Source organism: Dermochelys coriacea, chromosome 7 (genome assembly GCF_009764565.3).
Source record: "Dermochelys coriacea isolate rDerCor1 chromosome 7, rDerCor1.pri.v4, whole genome shotgun sequence".
In the NCBI taxonomy this organism is placed as follows: domain Eukaryota; kingdom Metazoa; phylum Chordata; order Testudines; family Dermochelyidae; genus Dermochelys; species Dermochelys coriacea.
The window spans coordinates 60,932,744-60,955,908 of NC_050074.1; the positions used below are offsets into that span (position 1 = coordinate 60,932,744).

General features: G+C 41.8%; 2 protein-coding genes across 7 annotated transcripts in view; one reads left to right on the top strand and one right to left on the bottom strand.

Annotated features, from left to right (window-relative positions):
• Positions 1-15,104, bottom strand: part of ZNF511 (zinc finger protein 511) — a 32,790-nt gene extending 17,686 nt beyond the window's left edge. Inside the window, exon 1 of the mRNA XM_043519924.1 lies at positions 15,030-15,104. The gene's annotated coding sequence lies outside the window, so the exon portion shown is untranslated. The remainder of the gene's footprint in view (positions 1-15,029) is intronic.
• TUBGCP2 (tubulin gamma complex associated protein 2) overlaps positions 1-23,165 on the top strand; it is a 96,929-nt gene that overhangs the window by 4,011 nt on the left and 69,753 nt on the right. For 4 of the 6 annotated variants that reach the window (XM_038408165.2, XM_043519918.1, XM_043519917.1 and 1 more), the window contains exons 2-5: positions 2,599-2,756; positions 13,064-13,192; positions 16,035-16,211; positions 20,515-20,674. In XM_038408165.2, the coding sequence (XP_038264093.1) occupies positions 2,607-2,756; positions 13,064-13,192; positions 16,035-16,211; positions 20,515-20,674 (616 nt within the window). In that variant the 5' untranslated portion in view covers positions 2,599-2,606. Of the gene's footprint in view, positions 1-2,598; positions 2,757-13,061; positions 13,193-14,754; positions 14,838-15,910; positions 15,931-16,034; positions 16,212-20,514; positions 20,675-23,165 lie in introns of those variants that run through there. The other 2 variants (XM_038408168.2, XM_043519920.1) reach the window with 2 other exon arrangements.

Consider the following 23,165-nt stretch of genomic DNA (forward strand, 5'->3'; position numbering starts at 1 on the left):
TTTGGAAAGTGTTTGGGTTATTAACATGTATTAGCTAAAAATTTCCAAACCCTAGTCTAGACAAGACCTCACTGTGCGATCCAAGCATATATAGAGAGCAGAATATTGGTTTAGGGAAAGGCCCTGCAGATCTTAGAGCATTTTGCTCTTTGTAATCAAATCTATGGTTCTATACCATGCCCATCACCTTTGTATCTTATTGCCAGTATTCAGCTGTTCAGTATTTGCCCATTATTTAAATACCATTTCCTGCTTAATGGGGCTTTTCAGTTTTGTGTCTTTGGTCAAGATGTTTCCTATTTGACATGCAGACTTGCTAGTGTAAACTAATGGTTAGCTGCCTTCCTGCCATTTAACCTCTAGATGACTTCCTCCCCCTTCAATAAAAAGAAAAGGAGTACTTGTGGCACCTTAGAGACTAACAAATTTATTAGAGCATAAGCTTTCGTGAGCTACAGCTCACTTCATCGGATGCATTTGGGAGACTGTCTCCCCAAGCTTACTTTATGGTTGAGTCAGTGTAACTAATGGGGAGCTTAGATATCTGGTCATCAAATGAAGAGACAAAGTAGGCAGAGGCTGAGAGGCAAAGGAAAGGAAATACTTTTCTTTCTCTAGCTTTTCCATTGTAATCGCTAACAGCTAGTCTACATGTGGAAATTGACTACTGTCACTATTTCAGAATAACAGGTTTCAGAGTAGCAGCCGTGTTAGTCTGTATTCGCAAAAAGAAAAGGCGTACTTGTGGCACCTTAGAGACTAACAAATTTATTTGAGCATAAGCTTTCATGAGCTACAGCCCACTTCATCGGATGCATTCAGTGGAAAATAGAGTGGGGAGATTTATATACATAGAGAACGTGAAACAATGGGTGTTACCATACACACTGTAAGGAGAGTGATCACTTAAGGTGAGCTCTTACCAGCGGGGGGGAGGGGGAGGACCTTTTGTAGTGATAATCAAGGTGGGGCATTTCCAGCAGTTGACAACGTCTGAGGAACAGTGGGGAGGGGGGAAGGGGGGTAATAAACATGGGGAAATAGTTTTACTTTGTGTAATGACCCATCCACTCCCAGTCTTTATTCAAGCCTAAGTTAATTGTATCCAGTTTGCAAATTAATTCCAATTCAGCAGTCTCTCGTTGGAGTCTGTTTTTGAAGTTTTTTTGTTGAAGAATTGCCACTTTTAGGTCTGTAATCGAGTGACCAAAGAGATTGAAGTGTTCTCCAACTGGTTTTTGAATGTTATAATACCTGACGTCTGATTTGTGTCCATTTATTCTTTTACATAGAGACTGTCCAGTTTGACCAATGTACATGGCAGAGGGACATTGCTGGCACATGATGGCATATATCGCATTGGTAGATGTACAGGTGAACGAGCCTCCGATAATGTGGCTGATGTGATTAGGCCCTATGATGGCGTCCCCTGAATAGGTACGTGGACAGAGTTGGGAACGGGCTTTGTTGCAAGGATAGGTTCAGGGTTAGTGGACAGACAGCCCCCCAACCTGAAGCAAATACTCACCAGCAACCACACAACAGAACCACTAACCCAGGAGCCTATCCTTGCAACAAAGCCTGTTGCCAACTGTGTCCACATATCTATTTACACAAAGCTAAATTATACTGGCATAATTTTTCTGAAATAGCTATCCTGGTCAATTTCCCTCGGATAGACAAGGCCTAACTCAGTTTTAAGTTGCGTCTTTTGTGATTTTTTTGGTACAAGTCTGTATATGGACACTTATTCCAAAATCACTGACCAAACTCGTAAAAATAACAAGGTGTGATTACAAAGGATTTTTTTATTTTGGTGTAAGTATAATCAATCCAGCCTTCAGAAGCCTGCAGCAGCACCTTCAAATTTAACCTCTGTTGAGGAGAGCCTGTACTTTGCATACTGCAAAGCTGTGGGGTAAAAGTTTCAAAAGTGCCTAAGGGGTTTAGGAACTATTGTTTATACATGGAACTATTCAGGGACAGCTATGTGTGGACACCCACTTATTCAAGAATATTTGTGCCTTGTTCCTGTTTAGTTTAATACAATTTAAAAATGGATTGAACTAAAGAGGAATAAAGCACTATTATTCCAGAAAAAATGTCCACATATGGAGTTATGCAAAAACTGTTATTTCTGCACAACTCCATGGCTATGTACACACTGCAGCTTAAGTTGGTATAAGTTATGTCGCTCAGGAGTGTGAATAAACCACCCCGTTGAGTGATGTAAATTAAACCAACCTAAGCTCCAGTGTGGACAGTGCTATGTCGGTGGGAGAGCTTCTCCTGCTGACATAACTACGAGCCTCTGCACTAGCAGCGCTAAGTTCTATAGTGTAGTCGTAGCCATGTGTAAACAAGCTCTAAGTCCCATTTTCAAAAATGATTTAGGTACTGAAGAGTCTAAATTACATTGACTTTCAAGGACATTTAAGCTCTGAAGTGCCAAAGTCATTTTTGAAAATGAGACTTGGGCTCCTAGGCCACTAAGGCAATTTTGAATTTTTTTACCCTTGTTGATTAGCTTTGAGTTTTAGTAATAAGGATCATCTGTTGTGCTTTGCATTCAGTGTACTGTGAAATCTGTAACCCTAGGTGGAAGCATGAGTGAATTCCGCATTCACCATGATGTCAATGAGCTGTTAAGCCTGCTACGTGTTCATAGAGAGGAAGGAGCTGAAGTGTACATAGATCTCCTACAAAAGAACCGAACGCCTTATGTTACCACAACTGTTTCTGCACACAGTGCTAAGGTGAGTTAATTTGGGTTTACTTGCTGCTAGGCTGCAGTGATGATTGAAATGCATTTTTTTCTTAATTGGAGTGTGACTAGGTGACAGGTCTCAAAATGTAACCATAAACAGGGAATTGTCATCCAACAGGGATGTGTCTTGTGTGGGCTCACAGCGATCATTACTGGCCCTATCCTATTTACCATTTTTATCAATGACCTGGAAGAAAATATAAAATCATCACTGATAAAGTGTGCAGATGACACAAAAATTGGGGGGGGTGGTAAATAATGAAGAGGACAGGTCACTGATGCAGAGCAATCTGGATTGCTTGGTAAGATAGACACTATCAAATGATATATTATTTAATAATGACATGTAATGTATACATCTAGGAACAAAGAATAAAGGCCATGCTGATATCGGGGTGGATTTGATTTAAATCACTCATCAGGAAGACTCAATTTAATCATGGATTTCTACATAAGAGTGCATTCATTCTTGTTGGTTGTTATAATCTTAATACATATTCTTTACAACTCGGAGAGAGATGTAGGTTTCATTTTTAGAAGGTTACACTATACATTTTTAAAGTGATTTATTTTGAAAACTTTTTGGATTAATTTTACAGCTATATCAGAAAATGAATGATTGTTTGATTATTTCATTTTCAAAAGGTAATTGAAGCAGATAGTTGTGAAGTCATTGGGAGGTGAACTATCTCCAATTCAACAGGTTAATCATTAATATTTGGAGGATTTTCTTGCCATGCTGTATTAGAAGGAGAACATCATCAGACAGACATTTAAATTGTTTTATTTAACTAAAACAACAACGTTATGTATTCTGGATTTCTTGAATGGTTCACCCTTAGCTCTGAAGTTCATTATAGTTCACATTATGGAGGGATGATTGCTGGATGTCCATATCATAGCCAACTCCTCCTCTTCAGCAGTTAAGGTTGACCCTGGCATCGAATATTCAGAATATTTGCAAGAAAATGAGCTGGAGATGGTGCTTGTCGCATTCATTTTTTTAATGTTTGTAATTTAACTCTGTCATTGCATATTTCTCTTTTTAAGATCTCACTCAGTTCTTCCCAACTTTCAACAGTCAGTAATAAAACAGCTATTTCCCTACACTTTGTTCAAGGCTATAGAAATAGGCTTCAAGGTACTCAGCATGTGTTCAACGTTTCTCTTAAGCCCAATGTTGAGAACTTTGGCTGTGACAGTGCCATCTATTTTTCATGATTTGTTCACAAACTGTCATCAGGATAGGCCAGTTCTTGATATAGTGCTCAAAACAGTTCACTACTGAGTTCCATCGCACGTCTTATGGGAGAGTTAGCTTGGTTCCTCCCATTTTTTTCAGAGCAGCTGCTGGAAAGTGGTTGTTACGGAAGTATTTTGCAATTTCAACAACATTAACCTTTATTTCTGGAACACTGAAGTCTTTGGCTAGGAGGTGCATCAAATGAGCACTGCAACCATATGTTATTAGTTTGGGACTCTCTTCTAAATAAGTTCTTCTCATCTTGGATACATTTGCAGCATTGTCTGTGACCAAGCTGCGTACTAGACATTCTGTTCTGCTGTGTCTGCATTTCCTGATGTATCAATTGTTTCTGTAAGGAAGGCATTCCCTTCTGTTGTCACACAAACACATACAACAGGATCATTGTGGACATTGCTCCACCCATCAAGACTCAGGTTAACAATTTTACTCTCTAAACCTTTTGCACACTGCTCAATTTCTCTTTCATACATTTTATCCAGCAATTTGCCTGCAATATCTGCTCTGTTGGGTGGACTGTATCCTGGTCTTAATGACTGAACCATGTTAATGAAGCGTGGGTTCTCAGTCAGACGGAACGGAGAGTTTGTTTCATAAACAAACCAGGCAGTTTTTTCATCGATTACCTCTTTTTTTTAATCTATTGGTTCTTATAAACTTATCTGTGGTTGTTTCTGGATGATGGAGTTTTGTTTTTTTCTTTTTGCTACAGGTGATATACTGTGGCTATGTGACATATATGATGTGATTGAAACACTATCATTGCCAGATAACTCTAAAAATATAGAAAATTATGGTGATCTTGAAGGTGGATAGTCTTCAGAATCCTGTGTGTTGAGGATGGATTCTCCTAAACAAAATAAGTCAATGCAGTTATTTAATTATTATTACCATACTGCTCATTTAGTACTACTCATTGCATTCACTGACACTCAGTACTACTTTAAAGGTGAAATTGTAAAAGGAAGATCTGCCTATTTCAGCTATTTATTTTTTATCACAACTGCATCTAAAACGATAGTACCATAGAGTAATAACTATATTTTTTTGCTCAAACATGAGAATTCAAGAATAGTCCAGAAGGAAGACAGGCAGTCCTTAAGAAAGAAGTATGAAATAAAAAAGTTTACCAATCTGAAGATCCTGCATGTTCAGACATGTTCCTTTCATCATCTTCAGCGCAGCTTCCTCCTGAGATTGAACACTTCTCATGATGTTGTTTTATTCAGGCAACCAGGCCTTGCATTTCTTTGTTGCACTGTTTGCATTTTGCATGCATGCCTGTCTTACCCACGGGTAGAGGAACTTCATTTAAATATTGTCAAACTGGGTCTCCCTTTTACGGTCTGCTGCCATTATAGATTTTTCGTTCTAGTGAGAGAATGGTATGGTAGATCTCAAATCAATGAAGGCTACACTCAGAAAGACTTCTGGAATATGCTGCTCAAACAGTTTCCCTTTTGTTTCTTCTGCCTATCCCTCTCTTCTCACATTTATCTCCAGACTTCTTCTCCTTGTTCAGATCTATTTCGCCCCCAACAATTTTCTATTCATTGAACTTTCTGAAACTTTGCATTTTTAGAGAGAGGTAAGGGATTGACGCTGTGTACACAAATTTGCAGAGGGACAAGGTCTGTCGTTTCTCACCTCTTTATATTTATTTATTTATTTGTTTTAAAACATTTTTGCTGTTAACAAGCATGTTATCTCTGGAGACACAAATCCACAGTTTGAAAACTGCAAAACTAAGCATCTCTGATGGTATCTTCTAGAGTGAGCACTGAGTCCCATTGGGTAAATAGAAAGATTAACCTAAATAAACTATACAGAAGGTCCTGGTACCCTGTAAAATTGGGTCTCTAATCCATGAACTATTGGAATTCATTTACAAAACTTTTCTTAAACATTACATGACTATATTGTCTCATACTATAGAATTAGAATTTATAATCCCTATTCCATGATGAGATATTTTTGAGCTATAATGTATCTTAATTAAAACTATCAAAAATTCGATCTAATAAAAGAGATCAGATTTAAAAAAAAATCATGAATTTTATCCACCCCTGGCTGATATGATGGGGGACTCTATCCTGGGAAGCAGTGACTCTTGAGAAAGACTTGGGGTTTGTAGTGGATAACTAGCTGAACATCAGCTCTCAGCACAATGCTGTGGCCCAAAGGGCTAATGCTGTCTTCCAGGCAGGGGCAGGGTGTTGGGATGCGGGAGGTGGGGGGAGGTGAGGGCTCTGGCTGGGGGGGTGGGCTCTGGGGTGGGGCTGGGGTTGAGCGGTTGGAGGTGCAGGAGGGTACTCGGGGCTGGGACCGAGGGGTTCAGAAGGTGAGAGGGGGATCTGGGCTGGGGCAGGGGGTCGGCGCACAGCAGAGGGTATGGGGTGCTTTCTCCTGGTGGTGCTTACCTCAAGCAGCTCCCGGAAGCAGCGGCATGTCTCGCCTCCAGCTCCTATGCAGCAACGTGGCCAGGCAGCTCTGCACGCTGCCCCATCCGCAGGCATCGCCCCGCAGCTACTATTGGCCATGGTTCCTGGCCAATGGGAGCTGCGAGGGTAGCATGTGGAGCCCCCTGGCTGCCCCTCCGCATAGGAGCTGGAGCGGGGACATGCCGCTGCTTCTGGGAGCTACACAGAGCTATGGCACACACAGAGCAGGGCAAGCCCTGAGCCCCGCTCCCAGGCTGGAGCGACGGAGAGGGGCAAGCCCCGGACACCGCTCCCTGGTGGGAGCTTGAGGGCCAGATTAAAATGTCTGAAGGGCTGGGTGCAGCCTCTGGGCCGTAGTTTGCCCACCTCTGGCCTAGAGTATAGGTATCATACCCTGTCTGTAAAATGGGAAGGGAATCCGGAGTTTAGAGTTTGTACAAAGCCCTCTCTGAAGGAATCTGGAACAGAACCTAGATCTGTAACTCATTCATTTAGCCACACTGTTTTTCAGAAAGAATATGCCAGATCTTGGCCATGGTAGAGCTTACAAGCTTTTTTTGCCTCTGTTTTCACTAACAAGGTCAGCTCCCAGACTGCTGTGCTGGGCATCACAAAATGGGGAAGAGATGGCCAGCCCTCTGTAGAGATAGAGGTGGTTAGGGACTATTTAGAAAAGCTGGACGTGCACAAGTCCATGGGGCCGGACGAATTGCATCCGAGAGTGCTGAGGGAATTGGCGGCTGTGATTGCAGAGCCCTTGGCCATTATCTTTGAAAACTCGTGGTGAACGGGGGAAGTCCCGGATGACTGGAAAAAGGCTAATGTAGTGCCCATCTTTAAAAAAGGGAAGAAGGAGGATCCTGGGAACTACAGGCCGGTCAGCCTCACCTCAGTCCCTGGAAAAATCATGGAGCAGGTCCTCAAAGAATCAATCCTGAAGCACTTAGAGGAGAGGAAAGTGATCAGGAACAGTCAGCATGGATTCACCAAGGGAAGGTCATGCCTGACTAATCTAATCGCCTTTTATGATGAGATTACTGGTTCTGTGGATGAAGGGAAAGCAGTGGATGTATTGTTTCTTGACTTTAGCAAAGCTTTTGACACGGTCTCCCACAGCATTCTTGTCAGCAAGTTAAGGAAGTATGGGCTGGATGAATGCACTATAAGGTGGGTAGAAAGCTGGCTAGATTGTCGGGCTCAACGGGTAGTGATCAATGGCTCCATGTCTAGTTGGCAGCCGGTGTCAAGTGGAGTGCCCCAGGGGTCGGTCCTGGGGCCCGTTTTGTTCAATATCTTCATAAATGATCTGGAGGATGGTGTGGATTGCACTCTCAGCAAATTTGCGGATGATACTAAACTGGGAGGAGTGGTAGATACGCTGGAGGGGAGGGATAGGATACAGAAGGACCTAGACAAATTGGAAGATTGGGCCAAAAGAAATCTAGTGAGGTTCAATAAGGATAAGTGCAGGGTCCTGCACTTAGGATGGAAGAATCCAATGCACCGCTACAGACTAGGGACCGAATGGCTCGGCAGCAGTTCTGCGGAAAAGGACCTAGGGGTGACAGTGGACGAGAAGCTGGATATGAGTCAGCAGTGTGCTCTTGTTGCCAAGAAGGCCAATGACATTTTGGGATGTATAAGTAGGGGCATAGCGAGCAGATCGAGGGACGTGATCGTTCCCCTCTATTCGACACTGGTGAGGCCTCATCTGGAGTACTGTGTCCAGTTTTGGGCCCCACACTACAGGAAGGATGTGGATAAATTGGAAAGAGTACAGCGAAGGGCAACAAAAATGATTAGGGGTCTAGAGCACATGACTTATGAGGAGAGGCTGAGGGAGCTGGGATTGTTTAGTCTGCAGAAGAGAAGAATGAGGGGGGATTTGATAGCTGCTTTCAACTACCTGAAAGGGGGTTTCAAAGAGGATGGCTCTAGACTGTTCTCAATGGTAGCAGATGACAGAACGAGGAGTAATGGTCTCAAGTTGCAATGGGGGAGGTTTAGATTGGATATTAGGAAAAACTTTTTCACTAAGAGGGTGGTGAAACACTGGAATGCGTTACCTAGGGAGGTGGTAGAATCTCCTTCCTTAGAGGTTTTTAAGGTCAGGCTTGACAAAGCCCTGGCTAGGATGATTTAACTGGGACTTGGTCCTGCTTTGAGCAGGGGGTTGGACTAGATGACCTTCTGGGGTCCCTTCCAACCCTGATATTCTATGATTCTATGGTGTCTGTATAATAGGGATATTCTGTATACCTACCTTTGCAAAGAACTTTGAGACCCACAGATGAATGAGAATTTTGTAAATATAAACAACATTAAATAAACAAGTAGAACCCTAACTTAGTCTGTTACTTTAACAACTGGACCATACTCCTCACCCAGAGTCAGTAAGAGACCCCAGTATTCTATTTCTGTCTAGCAGATAGTTGCAGATGACGGTATATCTTTATTTTCACTCTTTATTTTTAGATCCTGGAAATTCCATACAATTACATATAGTTAAAAGAACTGTATGAAGAGTTACTCCTGGGAGAATTCTGTTCCAAAAAAATAAAATTTCTGCACATAATAATTTAAAATTCTGAATATTTTTTGTCAAAATAACATAATATAATCATGTCAGTTAGTAGTGTCTAATTTAAGAAACTATGTTAAACTTTGTCTACACTAGCACTTTTGTTGGCAAAACTTTTGTTGTGAAGGGGTGTGAAGAAAGCACACCCCTGACCGACATAAGTCTCACCAACAAAAGTGCCAATGTGGACAGCACTATGCTGGCGGGAGACGCTGTCCGGCCGACGTAGCTACTGCCACTTGTTGGGGGTGGTTTAATTATGCTGGCAGAAGAGCTCTCTCCTGCCAGCATAGAGCGATTAAATGGGAGACCTTACAGTGGCGCAGCTGCAGCAGTACAGTTGTGCCGCTGTAAGGTCTATAGTGTAGACATAACCTGAGACTCAAGCAAAGTTTCTTAGCACATGGTCCAGCAGATTACTGATCAAACTCTTAGGTCAAGACCCTCCACCCCCCACACCCTCCCCGAGTTCAATGGCCGTTTTCCTTTGTCATCTTAGGTGCAATGCCAGAGAGAGGAGGGTGTCTTGAGTGTGTGCCCTTTCTTTTTATAGTCCTGTCTCCCCTTTGAGGAGCATTTTCAGCTGGGAGCAAGATGACAGGCAGTCTAGTGAAGAAAGGAAACTCCATGCTGTGTCTTTGCTAAAATGTAGATTTTTGTCCCTGCTCTCTTCCTTGCCAAGGAATGGCCACTCAGGAAGTAATGGTCCATCAGCCGTGTTGACATCTGGCTGAAGCATCAGCTTGCCCTTTGTCTCCAAGAAATTGGCTTAGCCACTCCCCAGACTTATCTGGGAAAAATACTTCATTCATGATTTCAGTTTATGTTTATAACTTTACATATAATGTTGCTATGTGCATTTTGCCATGACATTATTGATCAGCAAATTATGAGTTTTTAAATGATACCTCACAAGGTATATCTTATACAAACATTATTACAGTAGTGTGTAGAGTTTGGACGCAGGGGTGTATTCTGTCATACACATGTAAGCTTACTCCTTGCACTTGTGCATATGCATTTTGATACAGTCTTTAGTTGCCGTATATACTCATTCATTAGCCCCTTCAATTATAAGCCAACCCCCCAAGATGGATAGGTAAAAATAGTAAAAACTGTATGACACTTTCATAAGCGGATCCTATATTTCAGGGGTTGGCAAACTTTGGCTCCTGGCCCATCAGGGTAAGCCGCTGGTGGGTCGGGCCGTTTTGTTTACCTGGAGCGTTCACAAGAACGGAGCCCCTCAGCTCCCAGTGGCCAGGGTTTGCTGTTCCCAGAGCTCCATTGGCTGGGAATGGCAAACCGCGGCCACTGGGAGCTGAGGGGCTCCGTGCTCGTGAACGCTCCAGGTAAACAAAACGTCCCGACCCGCCAGCGGCTTACCCTGACGGGCCAAGAGCCAAAGTTTGCCAACCCCTGCTATATTTCAAAAGCTAGAGTCACAAGAAACACTCAAAAGTTTTGCTAGAATTATTTTAATGTAATATAACAAAAAAACCTTTTGTTATAATAATAACTGAACAAATATGTATTCACCTTCAAAATTACAGTCTATATTTAAAATCAGTAAATGGATATTTAAAACAAGTAACTTAGAACAATATGGGACTTTAAAAAGTCTTAAAATCCTTCAAAGTCTGAATCAGTCTCTGTTTCATCAAACAGTTCATTAAACTCTGCTTCAGTCACAGCTGCACCTGCGTTGTTATTGTAGATGTCGGCAGTGTTGTTTTCAGACTCAGATTCCTTCTCATTATCAGCCTTTGTTGTGTCATTATCAAATATGGCATCATCTTCTGACCCGTCGAGTGTGTTGCTGATACCGCATTTCCTAAATGATTTTTCTATCATTTCTGAGGGAATGGACACTCACGTGTCCTAGATCCACTGGGCGACCAGATTGATTTCGGGCTTCATAAGATTCCTGCCTTTTGTCAACTTCGCCATGCCTGAGCACATCCATTCAGACCACATTTTGCATAGTCTGTCTTTAAAGGGTCTGTTCAGGCAGACATCAAGCAGTTGTAGAACTGAATTTAAGCCTCCAGGTATTACAGCCAAAGTAGCTTTCATATTTTTGGCCACATTTTTAACCTCATCCGTCTTGTATGCCCTGAACATGTTCCAAACAAGCATATCAGGTTTCTTGAAAGATGTGCCTGGTCTCTTATTCCACACTTTTTCCAGCCATTCAGTAGTCCCACTTTCAGCCATCCATCCCTTTTTGTGTGCTCGTATGATGACACTAGCAGGAAATTCCATGTTTTTAGGCAAGGTTTTTCTTTTAAAAATAGAATGAGGGAGCTTTGATGCATTTGCCAAACACGATAAAACCATCGTAAAATGGATTTTTTTCATGGCCAGTGGTTTTAATTAAAACTGTTTTTTCACCAACACCGGTTACCATTCTGTTGCTCGGGAGATCGAATGTCATCAGTGTTTTGTCCATATTTCTTATTTGTGACAGTTCAAATGCATATTCCTTTCGATATTTTATAATTAATCTTGGAAAGATTCGATTTTTTTCTTCCAGATCTCTCGGCAGCTTTTGCTCTTTCTTTGTTCACTGACAAAGACAGAGGTTATGACGGTTCATGAAGTGAGTACACTAACCCACTGATGCGACAAACATTGATGGCTTTACTGCCTTGTGTTTGTCATCTTTTGACATTTGCAGAGCACACAGACGAATTCCAGTTCTAGTGACAATGTACCCATTTTGTCAACATTCAACAACCCAATTAGTGATAGCTTTCTCTAGCTCAGGAAATGAAGCGCACCTCGTTGGACATTTTTTCTTGCTTCTTGGCATGTCTTTTAGTGTTGTTTTATTTTTTCGCCATTCTCTTACTTCTCATTGATGCAGAATTTACCAGCAGTGGCACAATTATTGTTTGCTTCTGCATATTCAACAACTTTAAGTTTGAATGCTGTGTGATAAGCAGACCTTTATCTTTTGATTTCACCATTGTTCATTTTAAATACTAGGATGAAAATAGATTATTATTATTATTGTAGTTATAGATTTTGTAGGACTTTATATAGGAATGTCACATGCTTTATCACTGTCAAATTATTATTGTTCTTGGCTTATTTCAAAGCAGCCCTGTAGATTGGCATGTCTGTGGGGATAACAGGCTATATCAATTCTGCATGTTATATTTTCATATTGGCTAGAGACTTACGGGGTCCATTGGTAGAAGTGCATGAAGAGATCAAATTATACAGTAGCAGACTGACACCAGTGCTATAGTATTATCGTTCATTGTATTTTTCTGATTGGCTTGTAAGGCATAGCATTTTGTGAAATGCATAGGTCAAATGTCATGCAGATCTGCAGCACTGTTTTTTTAGTATTCGTTTCAAGCCGATCTAGTCCACTAAACAAAGCCTTTGCAATTTTAAAAGGCTGCAGTATTGACATCAATAAATGGGTTGGCAAACTTTGGCTCCCAGCCTGTCAGTGTAAGCCGCTGGCGGGTTGGGACGTTTTGTTTACCTGGAGCATCTGCAGGCATGGAGCCCCTCAGCTCCCTGTGGCCGCGCTTCACCATTCGCAGCCACTTCCTGTAGCTCCCATTGGCTGGGAATGGTGAACCGCAGCCACAGGGAGTTGAGGGGCTCCATGCTTGTACACGCTCCAGGTAAACAAAACGACAATGTATTGGATGTTCAATTCAATGATTCCATAGAGTTTAAAATCATTAATTTTTGTTGTAGACCCGTTTATAAGCCGACCCCCGCTCTTTGATGTGTCGCTTTTTTACCAAAAATATTCGGCTTATGAACAAGTGTATATGGTATATGATCACATGCTGGTTTTTGCACAGCACCTCTGTGGCTCTTTGTAAAGTTGGGTATGCAAAGGTAGCCCCATTTTACAAACACCATAGCCAAGATTTAACATTTTCTTTGTTCTTCTAAATAGTGCATTTGAAACTTTCTCCTAAAATGCTAAACTTTATGTTTAAATACTTAACTTGTATATATTATATGATGTTTTACAGGTTAAAATAGCAGAATTTTCTCGAACTCCAGAAGATTTTTTAAAGAAGTATGATGAGCTGAAATCTAAAAATACAAGAAATCTAGATCCTTTGGTGTATCTGCTGTCAAAGCTCACAGAAGACAAAGAGGTAGCATATTTGTTTCTGCGTTTCTGTCAGTCTGATACATAATATTTGGAAGTAGCAACAATGAATTCTGATTATAATAAACCGTATTAAGAAGCTGTTCAGATAAACATATCTGAACCAACTAGTTAAGATTACAATAGGTATGTGAGGGCATTCATTTTAACCCTCTGTTTCCAGCAAGTTTTCTTTTGGGTCTAGACATGAATTTTAATTTTGATTTTGAGAAAAATCCATTCAAGCTATTTTGAATTATATAAGGGTAAAAACCATAAATTTCACACTCTGAGAAGATGTTAAAATGTCTTTGTGCATAATATGTATAAAATTGGAAAAATAACAGTTCTAAGCATTTAAAAATTGGACATTTCACCAGAACAGGTCTTCTCTTATGCTCATCACTACACTGCTAAGGCCCTGTTCCTGCAATCTGTTCTGCACAGGATAACTCTTGTGCCCATACAGAGCCCCATTGATTTCATTTCTTTTCCATGTGGATGTAAGCATACAGATTATATTGCAGGATTTGGGGGCCTTAGTTAGAGTCTGAACTAATATCTGTGGAGAAAGTACTCAGTGTACAAAACTTAATCTTCAGATAAAATTTCTGCATTCAAAATCTTTCTTAAAACTTATCTGGAAATCTTCAACAAAGTGAACTTAATGGCTGAAATTTTTCAAAAGTGGCTTCTTATATTGGATGTCTCCATTTTTGGATGGCCAGCTTGACACATGTTGGCCCTGATTTACAGAAGCTTTAAGCACCCATGGCTGCATCTGCAGATCCTGTTGAATCAGTCCCAAGTGCTTCAAAGTTGGGCACCCAAAATCAGAGGTCACTTTTGAGAATTCTGACCTTCAAGACTTCAGCAGTTAGTTTCCTGGGGAGATAACCGCATGCCCTAAAGTGTTTGTTTTCTGTGGGGAAAAAAAAAACTAAAACATAAAAAAAATGTAAACACTGATGTCTCTCTTTGTTGAATGTTTTGTGCTATAAATCTTAATTTTGTTTTTTTCAAACCCACTCTTCAAGCACGTCTCACTGCACATTACAAGTCCTGCACTCTTGGTATTTGCAATGTGAACAAGTAAACGAATACAGTGTAGCTGAAATCATCTCAGGTTTTTTTAAAATGAATTATAAGGAGTTACAGGTACTCTCCCTGCCGCTAATACCCCTGACAATTTCTTGGTTCAGAATCTTATCTTCTGTTTTCTTTGTTGTTGTTGTTTTGTTTTTAAAAAAATTAATCTCTCTATTTCTTTGTGAGAAATCCGCAGTTTCATCTATTGTTTCTAACTGACTACATCAGGGAAAGAGTAAAGATGAATACAGGAAGGGCTGTCAAATGCACAGAGTAAACATACAGAAAGAGACTTTTTTCCCCTCTGTTCTCTGTTACAATTGTCTGGGAGGTTATTTGAAACAATAGAAGGTGAAAAAATGCAAAGAAAATTGTGATTTTTAAATTGCTGTGTCCTTGTAAGTGCCACATCTACAGAGCTTGTAAAGTGCACCCCTTTGGAGCTTTTTTTCTCCTTTTTTCCTTTGTGATTTCTGTTAGAGAATGAGCAGGAGGACCCAGAGGCGGATTGAGTAGACGGGCTTCTTTGTTGCAGTACTTGTTTCCCTCGACCCAATTGTCGAGTAAGCACTGAATTAGTTACAGCAAACTTTTTATCTATGTTAGTATGTAAATACCTACATTTACTAGAACATTCCCCAAACCCTTATTGAGTAATATGAACGCCCATACAATGAATATTAATAGCTATATACGGAATATAATGATCCCTGCCCCTGTTTACAGCATTAAGCATATTCTACAGACAATTTTACCTTGAAGATATATTTCTTTGCAGTAATTGCAGGCACAAATTCTCTTGATCAGCAGCTCACAGGGAAGGGAGGAAAGGGCCATGACCCCGAGCTCGTTTATGTAGCTGGGAAAGGAAGGGGGGGAGATAACACTACTTTACACAAAGCGTATCCTTTAGAGCCCCACATTCCTTATGCAGCTGCAGTGCTTATCAATCCTTAACAAGCAGAAGGGAAAGGAGAGGGATAGCACTTTATCTATCAAGTGCAGAAATGGTGCCCATGCTTCTACTTCCTAATACCATGTCAGCATACCAGCAGTTTCCCAGGTCTCTACTTAACCCTTACATATCCCAACAATTTCCTCTTTAAAAAAGAGGGTGAGGGGTAGAAAAAGTTATGTTAATGTAGCATTCACATTGCACGTTAAATGCCCAGAAGTCAAGAAATGAAAAAAATTCTCACTAAATTTAACTCAATTACATTGTACATAGAGTTCGTTATAGTCCAGTTTCTTTTAAAATGTATATCTTAATATATTACTGCTTGTTTTATGGCATACATACAGACAGAAAACTGTTTTTGAATGTTTAACTTAGTGACCTTAATGGCACACAAATGTATGTTTTTGCTTGCCATGGCAACATTAAAAAGAGGATCTTGCATAGGGATGTAAATACCGTTTAAAAAGTTAACCGTTTAAATGATTAAAATATATTTCATTTAAATGGTTAACCAGCTGGGGCTGGCGGGGAGCGGGGTTAACAGTTAAGGTGGGTTAACCGGTAAGAGTAATGCTTACCAGTTAACCGGTAAACATTTTACATCCCTTATCTTGCACAAAGACAGCTTATAAAATACTTGAATCAAGGAATTGTTGAAAGGGGTGAGATGTGCAATGACTGTGTCCATGTGGGTGAAGGTCTCTCTGATCTATCATTTTTCAATATTTCTGGAGCATCTTGTCTAAATCCTTGTTCTGCTGCATTCATGAATAAGTTTTTTGTTGTTGCTGTGTATTTGTAGACACTCCAGTATTTACAGCAGAATGCTAAGGAAAGGGCAGAACTTGCAGTGAATGCCACAACAAGTGGTAGTACCAGTTTTACCATTCCCTCAACCACTTCCAAGATATCCATGCAAGAACTTGAGGAGTTACGCAAGCAACTTGGCAGTGTAACAACTAGCTCCAGTGTACAGCAGGTACTGTCTCTTCAATCTGGAGATACAAGAGTACTTTGAGCGTGTAGGGCTTTAATCATTACCTTTTATTACCTTGTGGTGTAATTGTGGCAAAGTGTGAATTTTCTGTAATATTTTTATGAATCCTATGTGTGCCTCACTTTCCCTCTGTACTTTGCATTGCTTCCCAGTGGAAGAAAAAAGGATAAGTCTTCTCTTGTGTGTGGGGCGGGGAGGTGGCCGGACGCAGAATATGGTGTGGGTGTCACCTTGTTATCTGGTCTGCAGTAAATAGTATAATTAACTGCAGTATAATTAAGGAACTGGTTGAAACTGATGCAGATCAAAATGGGTTCCAAAGGGACAATGAAAGTCCCAATGACTGAACAATTGACACTCAATACTTGGTAGATGGGGCTGCAAACTCAGCATGGCCCTGCCTGGAGACAGAGGACTGGGAGGGCATAAAGAGTGGGCTTCTGGAAGAAGCTGGCTGCTCTCATCTGGGACTGAAAAAGAAGTCAGAGAGACAGAGCCTAAGAGGGAGTCCATTACAGCTTGGATGCTGGATTGCTCTAGCTAGACCAACATGGACTATGTTTTAACATTTGTTTCTCTATGCTAACTCAAGGATTTCTGTCAGGGTTCCTTCCCCACTCTGAACTCTAGGGTACAGCTGTGGGAACCTGCATGAAAGATCCCCATAGCGTATTTCTACCAGCTTAGGTTAAAACTTCCCCAAGGCACAAAGTCTTTGCTCTTGGATTAATTAAACGCTGCCACCATCAAGTGATTTAGACAAAGAACCATGGAACCACTTGGAGTCCTATTCCCCCAAAATATTCCCCTAGGCCCTACACCCCCTTTCCTGGGGAAGGCTTGATAATGATATCCTCACCAATTGGTACAGGTGAACACAGACCCAAACCCTTGGATCTTAAGAACAATGAAAAAGCAATCAGGTTCTTAAAATAAGAAGTTTATTTAAAGAAAAGGTAAAAGAATCACCTCTGTAAAATCAGGATGGTAAATATTTTACAGGGTAGTCAGATTCAAAACATAGAGAATCCCTGTAGGCAAAACCTTAAGTTACAAAAAGACACAAAAAACGGGCATACACGTTTCTTCCAGTACAGCAAATTTCACAAGCGAAAATAAAGAAAACCTAATGCATTTTCTAGCTATATTACTTACTAACTTTACAGGCGTTGGAGGGCAAAGGTATCACACAGACAGACAAAAGCCTTTCCCCCCCTCCCCCCCCTCCAGCTTTGAAAGTATCTTGTCCCCTCATTGGTCTTTTTGGGTCAGGTGCCAGCCAGGTTACCTGAGCTTCTTAACCCTTTACGCATAAAAGAACTTTGCCTCTGGCCAGGAAGGATTTTATAGCACTGTATACAGAGAGGTGGTTACCCTTCCCTTTATATTTATGACATCTTCCAATTCTGTGGTCCAATTAGCTCACAAATCCTGCTCTTTTTTGAAAATGCTCTTTGGTATCACTGCAAATACTTGCTGGGATGTGTCATTCCCTAAAGAATGTACAAGTCTCTAACCAGCAGTCTATTTCAGTTGGACTCATTGAGCAGAGCTCACAGTATGAAGCAGAAATTCTGGAGCCAAGAGGTTCAGTCTTGGAGGCAGTGAGGCCAGATGGCCTACTCTGAAGGAAGAGACCGACCCTTTGGTGGTCTGGCACACTGAAAAGATTCCTCCAAGAGACTGTTTAAAAGCTGGAGCATCGCACAGATTCTGTGGATTCGAGAATGACCATAACAGAATCCCAGTGCAGGAGGGCAAGGAACTGACAGGTATCTGGTAGAGAGTTTTATCTGACCTGACCCATTCAGTATTCCTCCACTCACTAATATCATAACCTGTATATAAAAGGTGTCATGTAAGTTATCAATAGAAAGCTAATAACATACTGATCATTAATATTATTCTGTAGCGTATATACGGAGGACAAATTCAAAATTGCAGACATACTGGGAATTATGATCTTGAAGTGTGTTTGCAAGGCATGGCTGAAGTTACCCCAACCTAGTCAAAGGTACTTCTGGGGTACATTAAAAGACAGTGGGAATGCATTTACATAATGTAAACAGAACCATCAAGCTAACAAGGGGAGGAGATAACCACTCAACATCATGTCAGTGGGGAGATTGCAGGAACAGATCAATTTATATTTTAACAAACCAGCTGGGAAAGAAGCCAGCATGGAACTTCCTTCCCCACAAGACTCCATAACTTCTTCCTCACAGCGAGAATGAACTTTAATTGGGGGTAACTGTCAGGAGAATCCATTTCAAAGGTTCAGTGAACGATAAAAGAGAGAGAGGCAAAGAACCTCAGATTATCTTTCATCTAAGAAGACAAAAGAACGGAGCACTTTGGACTTGGTGGCAGATCCTGACCAAGTGGGTGGTCAGGAATGCCTGGAAGGTAGTGTTGTAAGAATCTTACTTTGAACCAGGGCTGTAGTTTTGTTAAGTCTTGGTCTCTAGAAAGCATTTTTCACTTTTATTTGCGTGTAACTATTTCTAACTCTGTCCTTTATACTTGAACTTACTTAAAATCCTATTTCCTTTTGATAATAAACTTGTTTTACTTTTAATCTAAACCAACCCAGTGCTGTGTTAGAATTGAAGTGATAGTTAACTCCAGTTATAGTGATAAACTGTGCACTTTGTCTCTTTAGAGGAGCAAACAAACCTTATTCCTCTGAATGGTCCAGGAAAAGGGCTGGACATTGCAGAGTGCACAGTTTTGGGAAAATTTGGCACTGAGAGATGTTTGGTTACACCTGGCAAGATGACCCTAAGTAGGTGGAGTCCAGAATGTGACTGTGTTGTAACAAGCAGGCTGCTGGAGTCAGAACTGATCCGGGGTAACTTATTACACATACTCATCTTGTATGCTGGCTGGGAGCATCCAGCTACAGCACCAGAGCATTTTAAGGCACTCAGGGTTACAGGGCAAGTGATGACAACCTCTCACAGGTGTGGGTTGCACCCAGAGTGTGACACAGTGATAGTAATATGGTCTGGAAGTACAGAAATCCAGTATAAGAGCTGTCCTCAACCCCTATTCACCATAAAGAATATAGGGTTCTTTTCTGGCTGTGGGGTTGCACCTTGAATGCACGCTCCTCTTCCAGTGTCTTCATGACATTTATCCTTGGGACAGTATGATGTGCTGCCCTATTGGAGTCACTAGTGGCCAGTGCATCTGACTTCAGTCCTTGGTTCTCTCATTAGGACTCCTGCCAGTGTCTAGTCCTCAGGATTAGCCTTGTGACTGTTAGGCTCAGAATCCCAAACTGTTGGAAGGAGAAGGGGATCAGACCATGAGCTGCCTCCTCATCTGGTCCTAACTTTAGAAAGGGAGATTGCATGCAATAGAGGGCCCCAAGCATCTGGTTGCTTTGCTTGTGCTTAAGGCTAGCCCTACTAATGCCAGAAGTGTTTGGAGATGGAACTGGCCAAGGTGGAGGTGATGGTATTGTTGGAGGAGAAAAAAGTGGAAAAGACAAGAACATAGAGAATTCATCGCATCACGGAAGATATTTGGGGTTGGTCAAATGAGAAGCACAGAGTCCAGCAAAGCCAATTCCTACATCAGGTAGGACTTGGGATATTTTTATGAGCATCTGCATATTGTGGGGAGCACTGGGTCAGTGTGTGCCAGGGATTGCAGGGGACAGTGTACAGGGGTGGAATGTGTCAGACGTTTACCAGGGAGAATGGTGCATTAGGGTGGGAAAGTGCCATGCATTTCTTCAGATTCTCAGTATCCCTAGAGCTGTTCTGTGGTTTGTTAGCCAACACATTATTCTCTTCATAATTTGAAAGATGGGATTTAATTCTGGGTTGTGACCCAGATTTCAACCCTTAGTAAATTGTCACAGCTGAGAAATAAAACTGTAAAATCACCAGTTTATTCTGTGGACGCTGGTAAACTCTACCTGAGAATGGCAAAATGCAAAAATGATGTCTTCCATGGTACTGGCCAGTCCCTTGTAGGCAGAAAAGTTAACCTGCCTTTCTGTCTTCTTTTAGTGACTGAGCCCTAGAGTTGGGAATGGGAAAGCCAGGCTGTTTTGTCTTTACTTAGTGAAATAAACAAAACTTCTAAAAATTATTATGAGCATACAAAGAAAAAAGCCCTGCAGTGTTATAACCAGTAGCCAGGTCCTGCATCCTGTTCTCTCCACCGTTGTCCTCAGATTGAGTAGTTCAGCAGTTTGTAATTGATGTCTGGTTTGAAATGATGCTTTTCCAGGTTGGTGTTTTTAATGAAGCCCCTCTCTCCTTTCTGACAGCCTCTTGAGCTTATACGAAAGATACTCCGAGACAAGCAAAACAAGAAGAATTCTGGCCAACCTATTCCATCATTTCCAGCCTGGGTATATGAGAGATCTGCACTTAATGGGGATTTCTTAACTGGATCCAGTTTAAGCACTGACACAACAGTGCCTATAGGTATGTATCACACAGACAAAAATGATGAGTGTTTTATTCAGTGCATTTGCTCTCTGGTCTCATTCAGATTTCACCAAATATTCAAGATGAGGAGAAAGCTTAGATCCAGTTAACTCTGCTAAGGAAGAAATGGGCTGAGAGAAAAGCCTTAAGGCTTTGTTTACAGTATTTGTCAATACTGAATCCCAGCCCCAAAATTTTATTGGATGTCATGTTTGAAACCAGATGATAACACATCTGTTTGGTCCAGTCAGACCCCAGTGTGACAGGTTTCTTCAGATACTGTAGCCCCTCAGAAAGATGGGGCCACCTGAGATCGTGGCCATTCAGATAACTCATCCCCACCTGGGTGCATGTCAGAAACATCTGGCCAAAGCACCAGGAATCAATGTCATTTGATGGCTCTGAGGGATGGGATGTAGGGTGACTTGGAAATGTCACGGTGCTAGTCCTGACTGTATACTCATAGGATCTGTCAGATCAGTTCATGCAAGATTTTCTCTGGAGCCACCTTCCCCCAGCATTGTGGAGATGAAAATGATGCTGCTTCTTTGAGTGATTCCACATGTCTATGCCACTGTTGGTATGTGTGCATGCCTCATGTACAGATATCAGAAATCTTTTCCCTCTGCAGCACCCATCAGGGCAGCTCGAGCGCCCTCTGCCATCATGCACCATTGGGTGCAGGTATAAGAGGATGGAACCACCCCTAACACCTTTGTTCCTTCTTACCACCAGTGACAGTTGTTGGAGAGCTCCAACAATCTTGATATTGCAAGTTTTTCCCCTCACTCTTTGTATATAGTTTGTTCTCTTTAGTAATTAGTTAGATATAGAGTTTAATTAGTGTTAGTGATAGGTTTTAGCTTTAGGTCCTTTTTGGACCAAATTTGAATCTTGGGACCGGTATTTGCAGCCATGCCTAGTTCTCCAGGGATTAAGTCCCTCTGGTTGTGTGCGAGGTCAGTGCTGGTCAGTGACAGGTATCACATTTGTAAAGGATTTTAGCCTCTCTAAAAAAAGATAGAGCAGCGAGCCTTAAGTGTCTTCCTATGGAGGCAGCAAGCCATCTGATTCAGAGCATGCTCTGAATGCTGCACTTTAAGTATGGAGTACACCACCCGAGATGTCTGCAGCACCTTGATCTGTCAAAGAAGAGAGAGAACTTCCAAAGACCTGGTACCCCATTCAGCAAGATCATTGCTGCCAAGGTCACCTAGAGGCAAAGACTCGGGGGAACACTCTGAGGGGAAATATTCCCAGAACGCTCCGCATCCTGAAAGGTGTTTTTGTCAATTTTGGAACTTTTGCCACTTCCATTGCGGCTGACCCCTGAAGTTCCTATGCAAAGACAACAAGCTCAAGACCCAGTTCAAGTATTGATGATGCCAGAGGCATACACGGCTGCCAGAGAACTACTCAGTCTTTCTGTACCAGTGTCCCTGGCGATACAGGAAGAATTTCAGCCAATACTGGTGACTGCAGTTCCTGCACCACCTCTGCTAGAGCATGCAACCTGATGCCCTCTACACTTCCAGTACCTAAGAGCCAGTACATTCCAGAGGAAATCCACCATTAAAATCCTCAGTACCACCATCCCCAGGCTCAGCTTATGCTTATCTATTTCCTGTCCACACAGGATCTGCTCCACTCTTGTCACAGGACTCAGAGTCATCTCCTTCAGACTCAAAGTTTGGGTCTTGGTGTCCCATTCGAAATGGGTCTCACAGTCCCAGCAGTGAGCACATCTCAAGGCACAATGGCCTGTGCAAGCACGGACCTCACCACCATGTCAGTGGCCTTTCTGGATTCTGTGGGGTGTCTCTCTCCTTCTAGGACCTTACCTCACCCATCTCAGTTGACTTCGATGGTGTACTGAGATCATCGTCACTGCAGATAACATTCTCTGACACCTAGTGCAGGTACCAAGCAGCTGGAAGTTGCTCAGACAGCTCCTCCACCACAAGAGAGACCAGACATTGCTTCAGCATTCTGGTGTGTTGTCTTCCTCATCACCGGATGAGGCTTTAGAGATGGTGAGCAATTCACTGACATTGGAAGATTACCAGGCTCACAAAGAACTGCTTAAAAGGGTGGCTTCAGTGTAAGACATTCGGGTGGAATTGGTCTGCAAGAAGTCTCACAAATTAGTGGACATACTAGCTTCAACGGATCCCTCCAAAGTGGTGCTCCTGATTAATGAAGCAATTCTGGATCCAGTCAGAACACTCTGGCACACCCTTTCTTCCCTAACTCCTACAGCGAAATGTGTCCTTTCTAAGTGTTTTGAATACCTCTACATTCTATACAGGCTCTTGGTGTCGTGGCAGCAGATAATGAGTGAATGAGGAAGGGGCACCAAGCATCGACGCAAAAGGGGAAGGAATCAGAGACTGGACTAGTTTGGTTGCAAACTTTATTAGATGATAGGGCTACAACTTAGAATTGCTAACCAGCAAGCTTTTCTAAGTCGCTTTGACTTCACTCTGTG